This window comes from Triticum aestivum, chromosome 3A (assembly GCF_018294505.1).
Source record: "Triticum aestivum cultivar Chinese Spring chromosome 3A, IWGSC CS RefSeq v2.1, whole genome shotgun sequence".
Classification (NCBI taxonomy): Eukaryota; Viridiplantae; Streptophyta; class Magnoliopsida; order Poales; family Poaceae; genus Triticum; species Triticum aestivum.
In genome coordinates this window covers 661,671,259-661,682,927 of record NC_057800.1, presented here as the reverse complement: position 1 = coordinate 661,682,927, position 11,669 = coordinate 661,671,259, and the positions used below count along the sequence as shown (strand labels likewise).

The 11,669-nt window shown below is 48.2% G+C and overlaps 3 protein-coding genes across 3 annotated transcripts; 2 read left to right on the top strand and 1 right to left on the bottom strand.

The window, feature by feature from the left end:
- The first annotated feature begins 2,351 nt into the window (after positions 1–2,351).
- Positions 2,352–3,991, top strand: LOC123057107 (uncharacterized). The gene is made up of 2 exons (XM_044480248.1): positions 2,352–2,398; positions 2,445–3,991. The coding sequence occupies exons 1-2, from the start codon at positions 2,352–2,354 to the stop codon at positions 3,523–3,525; spliced, it is 1,128 nt and encodes a 375-aa protein (XP_044336183.1). The 3' UTR covers positions 3,526–3,991.
- Positions 3,992–4,823: 832 nt separating this feature from the next.
- Positions 4,824–7,463, bottom strand: LOC123063033 (pentatricopeptide repeat-containing protein At1g05600). Its single transcript, XM_044486748.1, has one exon. It carries the CDS (start codon positions 7,274–7,276, stop codon positions 5,792–5,794), a length of 1,485 nt encoding a protein of 494 aa, XP_044342683.1. The 5' UTR covers positions 7,277–7,463; the 3' UTR covers positions 4,824–5,791.
- Positions 7,464–7,555: 92 nt separating this feature from the next.
- Positions 7,556–9,708, top strand: LOC123063034 (rho GDP-dissociation inhibitor 1). Its single transcript, XM_044486749.1, has 5 exons — positions 7,556–7,859; positions 8,040–8,106; positions 8,218–8,436; positions 9,026–9,150; positions 9,270–9,708. Exons 1-5 carry the CDS (start codon positions 7,731–7,733, stop codon positions 9,345–9,347), a joined length of 618 nt encoding a protein of 205 aa, XP_044342684.1. The 5' UTR covers positions 7,556–7,730; the 3' UTR covers positions 9,348–9,708.
- Positions 9,709–11,669: the final 1,961 nt, after the last annotated feature.

The following is an 11,669-nucleotide window of genomic DNA, read 5'->3' as shown; positions in this document are numbered from 1 at the left end:
TAGTGAACAGTAAGATAGATACCTTCCCTAGAGCGTAAGTTTCACCATCTTTCAGACCACCACGAGTGAAAGGTTGCCATTTAGTGGAGGACCAGAGGTGAATTCCAAATCATGTCTACATAATAAAATATTAAAATGCACTATTAAAATTCAAAAGTGATATAATAGAGTGCAAAATGAAAAATATGTACATGCATATCTTGGTTATGTAGATCATTAACTTGTGCTTTTAATTGTCTCGTTCGGTCATTAAGCGCAATAAGCATTTCTCAGCAACGATGAGATATTTCTCTCTACACATCACTCCTTATCATGTACTCCCTCTGTTCCTAAATATAAGCCTTTTTAGACATTTGAAATGGACTACAACATACGAATGTATGTAGACATATTTTAGAGTGTAGATTTACTCATTTTACTCCGTATGTAGTCACTTGTTAGAATCTCTAGAAAGACTTATATTTCGGAACAGAGGGAGTAGATTTAGGAAACCAGGAACCTTGAACGGTTCCTTTTGCTTCTATCACTAAACACACTAGTCCCGTTCATGCACTTTGCACAGTTGATAATACGTTGATGACAATACTATTAAATGTGATGTGTAATGCACATTAATATTAGGTAGTATATCAATTGCGCAAAAGTACTCCCTCCATTTTTATTTAGTCCGCATATTAGCTGTAGTAAAAGTCAAGGTTTGTAAACTTTGACAAAGTTTATAAACAAAAATATTAACATATAGGCCTCCATGTAGTTTGGGTCAAACTTCGACCTCTGATTCAACTATTAAAAAATAAGTTATATACCCTAAAAATAGTATCATTGAAACCTCTTGCAGATATGATTCCAACAATATAAGTTTTTTGACACACAACTTATAATTTTTTAGTCAAATCTATGGTCAAAGTTGGACTCAAAATACAAAGGGGACCAATAAAACCGGACGGAGGTAGTACAATAACAAATCAATAACATTAGATTTATTATTGAATGTACTTTCAACATCATATAGATTTGTTATGGTAAATGTTTGTATTGCTTTCTATAAACTTGGTCAAACTTTACGAAGTTTGACTTCAGTCAACTCTAATATGCAGAGTAGATAAAAACAGAGGGAGTATTAGGTATGATATTGTTTGCGCATTAATTTTGACGTTGATATTTGGTATGATACTAATTGCACGCTAAACCTGTTGAGCACTCACCGTTTGAGCAATCTAGGTCGTTGGATTGACCTGGTTTGATGGCCGAGATTAGTTTGATATTCCCCTTTGAATCTTTTTATATTTTATCATTATCATTATATTGGTATATATAGACATAAGATATAGCTGCATTTGTTAGATATATTGTGGCCCTCTGTTTTAAGAAAATATGCAAAATTAATGCAAGATTCAACACTAAATCCAACTCATGAAAAATCCCACAGTTACAACTTTTTTTTCCGGCTTGGAATATATGAAAAGAAACTAGATCATTGCAAGTCTACCGAAGCGGTGAAAGCCCATGCATGCTTTCCCTTGAGAAGAATTGTCGTATGTGTTGAAAGAAAATTTGAAAAGGGTTGAAGTGCACGTATTTGCATTCCTAGCTGACATACTCCATGCTCCATCAATTTTGGTACGCGAATGAATCAAAACCAAGACTACTCCCTCCATAAGGACATAAGGAAATAGTAGTGATCTAAACGCTCTTGTATTTCTTTACAGGGAGTGTATATTTGTTGTGGATCAAACTAGACTTGAATGCGTGGATGGAACTGGTTTGCCAGCCTTGAACCTGTCCACGTGGGACCCTCCAAATCGTACGGGAGAAGGTTCGGAGCCCGGGTCGGCCGCACGCACGGGAGAAGTTTGTTCGGGGCACGCACGGTCTCCACCAAATTGTTCGGAGCACGGGAGAAGCAAAAAAGGAAAGGCCCGATCCAGCATTAATGGCCAAGGATTCGGGCTCGATCAGATCTGCAAAAGGATATTACCATATCGTATAGCCAAGCCAATCCCCCAAGCTTAATTAGTGATGACGACACATTGTTTAGTGCAAATTATCACGGGATTGACGATCCAAACCTGGATATGGATTCGCCACTCGGCATTTTGCTCCAACTAAAAATGAATTACGCCGAGTAATTAATGACGCGGCTCCCCCAGGGGGCACCAGGGAGGCCACCCTAGCCGCACCGATCGAGTCCGCCACGTCCGGTGCAACACAGGCTGCCCGGTGGGGCTCGGCCCGCGCTTATATATATCCCGATCCGGCAGGCCGGCCGGTCGGCTACAGTAATCTCGCCACCGCCACGGCCCGCCCCTAGCTAGGTTTCTGCAGCCACCGGAGACGAGAGGAGAGGAGCCATGCCGCGCGGCAAGACGCCGACGGGGCTCATCGAGAACGAGCGGAGGCGGGGCCTGTCTTTCAAGAACCGGAGGCGCGGGCTGCTGGACAAGGCGGACCAGCTCGCCGTGCTCTGCGGCGTCCCCGTCGCCGTCGTCTGCGCCGACCGTGGTGGAGTCGGAGGAGGGCGTCCTCGCCAGGTACCGCGCGCTCCCGGCCGTGCGGCGCGTGGGCCACGCGCACCGCGGCTACCTCGAGGGCCTGCTGGTCAAGGAGCGGACCAAGCTGGCCCGGGTGCGCCACGGCGGGCCCGACGCGCTCGCGGCGCCGCACGTCGAGCTGGGCCGGATGACGCTGGACGAGCTGCGCGAGCTGCTCGGGGCCGTCGACGCCGCGATGGCGGCCGCTGCGGGGAGGCGGAGGGCGCTCGGGCTGACGCCCGCGGGCGATGGCGGCGCGGTCGTCGAGACTGCGCGCGTGGACTCCGGACCGGTTGCTGCCGGTGGGAGCTCCTCGAGCGACGACGGCGGCTACCCGATGCAGCAGCTGCAGCAGCAGGGACCAGGCGGCGCCGACCTCCTCCAACTGGCCATATGGCACGGCGGCGGCATGATGATGCAGCCCGATGGCTGCAGCTACGGCGCCATGAACGCGATGCAGGCCGCGTACAACAACCCCCGCCACGATGCCCCCCTGCTCGACCAGGCGATGATGATGATGCCACGCGACTACTACCACGACGCCATGAACACGATGCAGCGGATGCAGCTGCAGCAGCCTGCGTCGTACAACCAGCAACGCGACGTCATCGGCACCGGCACCGGCGCGCACGGCATGGGCGGCTACCAGCTGCCGATGCAGGGCAACGGCGGCAACTACCACGGGCACGGCGGCTTCTTCCCGTGCTACGACGGCGGCAACAGCAGCGGCTACGCGGGCGCCATGTCCGATCTGGCCATGTGGCGCCCCTTCGAGCCCTGCAACGCCAGCGCCATGCCAGGTCCGTCGTTCACCGGCAACAGCAACTTCTCCAACTTACTGCCCGAGTTCCACGGCATGGGTGGTGCCGGTGGGAGCGGCATGAACTACTACGCCGCCGACGGCAACGAGACGCAGGGCTCGTCCAACGAGTTCCATTGCTCCGGCGGCTCAAGCCTCGAGGACCTGCTGTTCGGGGACGACAGCGACGATTAGCCCTCGATCGCCGATCGGTACTCCAAAACCTTCACTTCCAAATGGTACTCGTCTAGTCTATCTATATATATACTCTACTATAGTCGTAGTGTCAGATGAGCAGCATCGTGATCAGTCCGGCAATTTTGGATGGTGGACGGCCGCCGGAACGTTCCGATGCTTGCCACCCCCGCCGCCCGCAGTTCCCGAGCAATTTTCCTGGCCGACCAGCGAGGGGACAATGGGCGAGCTATTAGGAGAAGGTCGTTTGTGTCGTCAGCCAGCAGCTCAGCTTGGAGAAGATGCAGCAATTTTGTACACCTCTCTGCTTGGATGACCTTGCCAGAAAATAACCGGCAAGCACTGTAGTAGTAGTAAGTAGCAGCAGCAGCTCTATTTGGATGATCCAGCAATTTTGCTAGCCTGGAAAAGATCCGGCAATTTTCTAGGTATGGTTTGAATAAATGGTATTTTGCAGCCCAGACAAGATCTGGCAATTTGTACCTAAGCCTGGAGATTATCCTGGCAATTTTGTAAAATATAACATGGTACAATTATAGTCATATTGTTAGTCAGCTCTTTATAAATTTCTGTTCCTTAGTTTGTTTGAAAGACCGAATCAGTTTCAATGGATCTGTGATGCATCAGAACAAGTTATTTAATCTAAAACAATCAAAGCTGGATTAATGTGGCCTTCGGCCTTCCTCACCACAATAGTTGATGTCATATACTGTACTCCTCAACAGTTTGCAACCAGAGAAGTGGTTTATAAGATAATCCGTGCGTCATCTCGTCTCTAACGGGAAGATGCAGTTTGGCATGGGAGCTATCACGAATAAAAATAAGTTAAAGAGTATCTAGTAGCAACCCAATAGGTATCACCAACTACATTGTGCAAATCTGAGCATGATGAGGCAACTTCTATCTGCAGGTTTTATTATCACGAGAAGACTGGTTAGTTTGCAAACATAATATAGTAAGCTTGATGTGAACCATCAAAGGTGGAAGAAAGCCATGACAAACAAAGCATAATATTAGAATCAATCAAGTCTTGCGCATTCTGAAAACTTATCCAAAAGGAAATCTGTACTTGAGATTTCATGAATAAACTACTAGGTAACAGAATGCTGATAAAGCAAAACATCAGGATATGCAACATTTTGAAATTCCTTAAACGAATTTAGAAAGTACTCGTATTAAACTAGGCTGAAAAACAGAAATAAACAGCGTGGTTGCACAAATGTCAAACAACTGACTCCACACTCTAATGAAACGAGGCATGATGCTTTGATCTAAATTCTGAAAATATGAACCATGACAAAAAAGAACAGCAGAAAAAAGAGTAATCAAGTGCACTGGTAGCCAACCTCTGCAAACCACGAACAACAGGACATTGTTAGTTCGATAATGCTATTTACAAAAATTCGACGTCCGGAAATCATTCTGCCGTCACACAAACAATAAGATATAAAATATGTGAGTGATAGCCTATCAGTGATAGGAATTGCTCCTTTATCAAGCTTGCTCAAAAACTAAATAGCTACACAAAACAAAGTCTGGGATTTAGTCTCTCCACATGACAGCATCCTGCCCTACAATGACGTTATGCTTAGCCCGACAGTGGGCGATATTAATACTAATATTACAACTCATCGGCATATGAAAGAACCAAACATTCAGCATACTTCAAGGTCCTTATAAACATCCCAACACCATGACTATTGCGCGGCTGCCAACAGTCCACCACAGTGCCATACAAAACTCAGCCACTACTCCCAGCACCCTGATCAAAAGCTGGGTCTGTGTTCACTCTCAAGAACAAGTTGGCAATGGCAGCCGTGCCATCAGAAATAAGAATTGATACCTGCGAGCTTCTTGGCTGCTCCTCCACGAATCCATACTGGGTCTTGTGGGGGTGTATAAAGAAAGTCACCTCTCCTGGCGGTCTTCTCTTTCCTTCAGCGTTACTGAGATTCCAACCTGTCACCACCACGTCCACAACAGCACCATGGTTTTCATTGTGATGGCAGCTCCACCTGTTCATCAAACATGCCTCAGGCCGAAACAGAAGCAAGCAGCACTCCTTGAACCTCCTCGTGTTGGTGGACACAACATAGCTAGCTCAATTCCCCCCCCCTTCATACCGATACAAACTGGCAAGAATTCAGGTTAATCTCTACAGGCAGACTGTCTTTCTTTTTCTCTTCAGCGTTATTACCATCACAGGCAACTCCGTTGCATTGTCTTTGGTGTGCTGCAAGAGTACTGTTGTCTTAAATCCTAATTCTCACATAGCTGCAACCATAACGCTTTCTCCTACTCCTAAAGATGATGAAACCAAACAAGACCAAACACGGACATCAGGTGTTTCTCCATGGTCAACCATCTCCTCTAGCCATACCAATGCATCGTATGTTCTGCCAACAGAACATAAACCTTCAATAACGTTGCTGAATTCATTTCTGTCAGGACGATGGTGGTTCTTCACCATCCTCTCCATAACCCTTGCCGCCTCAACAAACTTTTCTTCTGAACACAATCCACTAATCAAGATAGAGAATGTCTCCTTTCGAGCAACACAGCCAAGCTGCTTATCCATCTTTTTAAGGTATCCGAGGGCCTTCATTGCTTGCATAGCATCGCAAAGACCCTTCATTAACAAGTTATATGTTGTCACAGTGGGAACGAGACCATTCTTGGCCAACTCCTCCTCTAACACCTTGATTGCATCATCTACCCTCTGTTCCCTGCATAAGGCAACGATTTTGGCTTCAAACATGCATATTGTCGGCTTGAACCCCTTTTTGCCCATGTCCTGAAACAAATTGTCTGCTTCATTCAACCGTCCCTCGTCATAGAGATCAAGAATAATGGACTCAAAGCTCGCAACAGTCCGTCCACCTCGGACAACCAAAGCACGGTCAATGGCTTCCCGGGCATCCTCAATGGTAAGCACAGCAAGCATTGGAACGCGCAGAGAGCGCCTACTACCTGGCGTTCTCAGCCCCTTCCTGATAATCTTATCCAGCACTTGCTCTGCCAGCTCACCCCGGCCAGCAGCACAGAGCGCGACCAGCAACGCCCGGAACACCACAATATCCCCATCGCAGCCCCGCTGCGACACGCGCCACAGCATGGAGTAGACGACGTGCGTAGCCTCGTCGAGCATGCCAGCATCGCAGAGCGCAGGAACGATCGCGCGGTAGGCGCCTCTGTCCGGCTCAAGACACTGATTAGACATTTCCTCGAGCACCTGGAGCGCGAGGTCAGGGCGCCGCAGGCGGCACATCTCCTCGATCAGCAGAGTGAGATCTTCGGACGCTACGGACACCTCAGGGCGCCCCTGGAAGTCGGCGAGGAGCCTGGCAGCCTCGGGGAGGAGGCCACGATCAAGGAGGCGGCGGAGGAGCGCGGAGAAGGAGAGGGACCAGGACGGGGCGGGGGAGGCGGGGAGCGAGGAGCGGAATATGGAGGCGGCGTCCGTGGGAGGGAGGTGCGGGATGGACGCGGCGAGGAGGGCGTCTGCGGAGGGGGAGCGGCGCAGGACGCGGCGGAGCAGGGAGGGGAGCAGCGCGGGGGAGGACGAGGCGGCGGCGAGGAGCGAGGCGTGGACGGCGTCGCTGTGGCGGTAGGAGCCGCGCGGGTACCAGCCGGGCGCGTCGGCGTACAGCTGCGCCGCCTCGAGCGGGCTCTTCTGCCGCCGGATGGCCCCGGCCAGGTGCGCCGGCGCCAGCACCCGCGGCCACCGCACCGGCCTCGCGCCCCTCGCCATACCCACCAGCCTCAGAGTTCCCCGGCCACCGGCGGCTTCCACTCACTTCCGGCTCCAGTAGTCGGCCCGGCTCGGTCCAGCTCAGCGGCCCAGGCCCACTTGCGCGCGCGCTGTGCCTGGTCTTCCGCGGGCCGCGGGGGCCGGGCCGGGGATCCTGGAAAGGCGCGTCGGGGGTTTGGATTCGGGTGGCGCGGCGCGCTCGTCGCGGGGGAGGTGGAGTCGCCACGCCACCGATTGCGCCTGTTAAAATAGTTAAGGCGGGCGGGCTCGAGCATAAAAGATAGAGAGCGCAGCGCACCGCGGCCCCCCTTCCCTCCCTCCTTCCCTCCGATCGCCGCCGCTCGCCCCGTCAACCGCACCGCCACCCCTCTGCCCGGCCTTCTCCCAGGTGTGACGGAGGAGGAGCCTCGCGCGGGAGGCAGAGTTGCGAGCGCACGTCCGTGCGTCGCCGGCCATGGACCATAAGGATGAGCACTCCGCCCACCCCGACCAGGAGGTCGAGGAGGAGGAGGATGAGGAGGCCAAGCGCGCCGTCGTGCTCGGCCCCCAGGTGCCCCTCAAGGACCAGCTCGAGCTCGACAAGGTAATTAACTGCCGATTAATCAGTGATTAATTAGTGATTTGTTTTGTTCGTTTCCTTCCATGCCATTCATTCTCGGAAACTTTCTTCAATGCTGATACCGATGAAACTGAAATCTGGCAGTTGAATTGATTCGTTCCTCATGCGATCCTCGTTTGTTTCTAACGATGATGATCGATGCAGGATGATGAGAGTCTGAGGAGGTGGAAGGAGCAACTGCTTGGGCAGGTTGACACAGAGCAGCTCGGAGGTTAACATCACAACACCCTCCTCGCCGACCTGCCTGCTTTCTTGATCTCAACTTTGTATCCATCTGCCAATTATTTACCTGATCGGCTCTGAAATTGTTTGAGGAACACAGAGACTGCGGAGCCCGAGGTGAAGGTGCTGAACCTGACCATCCTGTCGCCGGATCGGCCGGACCTGGTCCTGCCCATCCCATTCGTCCCCGACGAGAAGGGCTACGCCTTTGCGCTCAAGGACGGCAGCGCCTACAGCTTCCGCTTCTCGTTCATCGTCTCCAACAACATTGTGTCGGGGCTCAAGTACACCAACACCGTCTGGAAGACTGGAGTAAGAGGTGACACCACACACAGACACCAACATGATCACTCCTCCTAATATCATTCTTCAGCTGGTTGTTAGATCGTACTAGTGCAGAAGTAGATTCTAGATCAAATGAAAATGATGGTTGAATATAGTACTCTTAAATTTGTTGAAGTGACATCGATCGTTCCCTTTTGAATGCCACAGTAAATGATTCTCTGAAATTTTCTGTGGTACTCTTCAGGAACATTTAAGACGTCAAGAAAAAGATATGTAGGACATTTTAGATAACGTAATGGCATCTAACTGACCTATTTCCTTAAGGAGTATATTAATTTGCACTACATTTCCCTCCTGGATCTGACATCTGTATAAGACGCTGAAATTGACACAATATCCCCTGCATGACTTGAGAAAAGTTGATGAAAATTATTTCCCCAACAACGAACAAAATTCTGCTGGAGAAGTTGATGAAATACCTTTCCTAATCATATGTGGATTTTGTAGTGATTATCTAACTGCAAAAGTAATAAAGATCATCTGGTACATAAATAGGCTTAATTTGCTGTGCTCTGGGCTTTTTTCCCTTTAGAAGTAGTTGATCCGATGTTCCCCTGTCGCAGTTGAGAACCAGAAGATGATGCTGGGGACATTCAGTCCCCAGGCAGAGCCCTACACATATGAGGGTGAAGAAGAGACCACCCCTGCTGGCATGTTTGCAAGAGGCTCCTATTCTGCTAAACTAAAGGTAATACATGCAGTACTTATCAAATTTAAAGCTAATGTTCCACTAATCACTTTGTTCTTCAGTTTGATTGGTCGATTAACCACTTCTGCAATTAACAATTTTTTTCTTTCCATTTCCAGTTTATTGACGATGATGGCAAGAACTACTTGGAGATGAGTTACCACTTTGAGATTAGGAAGGACTGGCCAGCCGTATGATGTGGGAACAAGGCTTCATTCCATGTTAGCTCATAGCTAAGCCAAGGCAGATTGGCAGATTGCGCTGTCGCTTCTAGAGACCATTACAATTATTCCCTTACGCCGTCGCCGTCGTTAACCGCCTTTCTTTTAAAGTTTTGTTGTTCCGAGCCTACTTAATTTCCACTCTTTTTTTTCTTTTTTCTTTTCCGCATAATGTTCATTCAAACTCGCTATATAATCGGTTCTCCCTGGAGATACTCTGATGCTACTATTTATATGTACCCGATCGACTTGTTGCTTGTCTGAAACACACATTCATGCTTTGTTCCGTCTTATCATGTAATTTTCTGTCCATTAGGCAGTTAATTTCAGAGCTTAATTACTGCTTCTTCCGTGTTGTGAAAATATTCTTGGCAGTTAAACCAAGTGAGGGTTGAGGTAGCTCGGCTTGTCTTTTTCATGATGCAATGATGTGTGGCCGTCTTTGGCTGCCATGTCTGAGGTCTCGCGTGCGTCTCAAGTTGTTTCGAGCACTAGTTGGCGTTGCTCTCACTGGATGTTGCTGCTGCTGCCGTAGGGTAATTATCGCATTAGGTCACTAGGTGGTTGACTGATGCGACGCCGTTTTCTTGAGGTGGACGAATGAAAGCAAAGCTTTGGCCGAGTGGTAGCGTCGGTGCTTCACCGGCTCACTCACGGACCGGCCGGTGAGCAATGAATCAGCACTAGCTAGCTGAGGCTTAAAGCTTGCGCCTCGTGACTTGACTTGCGCCATCATTACCGTAGCCCCTGGCCGATTACTTGCAAGGAGAGTGATCCGGAAGTGCTGTGGTATTTTCGTTTTGTTTATTTTTTGGAGATGGTATCTTCGTGTTGTTTGTAACAGTTCTTCAAATTTATATGACACAAATAATATCTTTAGGTTCGCCGTCAAATAAAGTTTCTAACTATGTACTGTATTTGTTATGGCATATATTACACATGTTTCTATATAAAGTTAAATTGAAGACCTAAAATCTCCTACCCGGCTTATATTCCAGTCCGGAGAAAGTAGCGATGTTGTCTGGTTATAGTGCACACACCCTAAACAGCAAGTCTGCACGGTCACAGCATGGGTGGTCGAGTTGATGATGTGTGAGAGGTCTAGAAATAGTAAATTTGAATTGAGACATCTATTCCATGATTTTCGAAAAAGGATGAATTTTATTAGCTCAAAATGAAGTATCAAGAGAATACAAACGCGATGAGCACACATCCAGCCTCTGCACAGTTAGGATGTACACAACTAACACCAACCCACACAAAAAACACACATGCAAATAGCAAAGTCATATAAGACCAACACTATGCATGGACGAGAAAAAAAAAGAAAGAAAAAAAACATCATTTAACCAACTAAACTTTATAGGTGAGAAAATAAATCTAATCTAGGTAAAGCTGAAAATTATCACCGAGCAACCTGAAAACTGATACCACTTGATAGGGGCGAGGGGCCCGATCTTTCATGAGATGATATCACTTGATAGAGGCGAGGGGCCCGATCTTTCGATGAGATGATAACTATCGATTTGGTGGAGACGACTTTGATGATCCGACTACAAATGTGCACGACGTTGCGCCTTAGTAATCGTTAAACCAACTTCGAAAGGTTATTGACCACGCCGGAGCACGAAATTTTAGCTCAATTTTCTTTTCTATCTATTCCATGATGGATTTAAACTTACCTACATAGTTCACATTGTTTGACCAACTAAACTTTCTAGTTTGCAATAAATAGAAATTTTCGCAACATACACTTATCTATCTCAGAGTGCAACTAAAACACTCCTTCTATCCTGATTTGTTAGGTTTACACGTTGAATAAACTTTGACCGTCAGTTTGATTAACAAAATATTTGTTATGTCCCATAAAAAATATACCATTAGACATACGTTCTAGAGAAACTTTTAATGACATAGTCTTTGCACATGTATCATAAAAAATATTTGTTATGTCCCATAAAAAATATACATTCTAGAGAAACTTTTAATGACATAACAAAATATTTGTTATGTCCCATAAAAAATATACCATTAGATATACGTTCTAGGACAACAATTTGGTACGCAAGCTTAGAGCATCTCCAACCGCGCCCCCAACAGGCCCTCCCAGGCCATTTTTTCGCGTCGGCACCGAAAACCAGTCGCGCCCCCAAGACGCCGAAATTCGCCAGCTCGGCACGTTTTTGGGCCCGACGATCCCAGGCCAAACCCAGCGCACTAGGGGCGCTTGAGGGCTTCGGCGGAAGGGAAAACCGCGTCTAGCCCACACTATCAGGCAAAAAGTCAGCTAGCATGTCC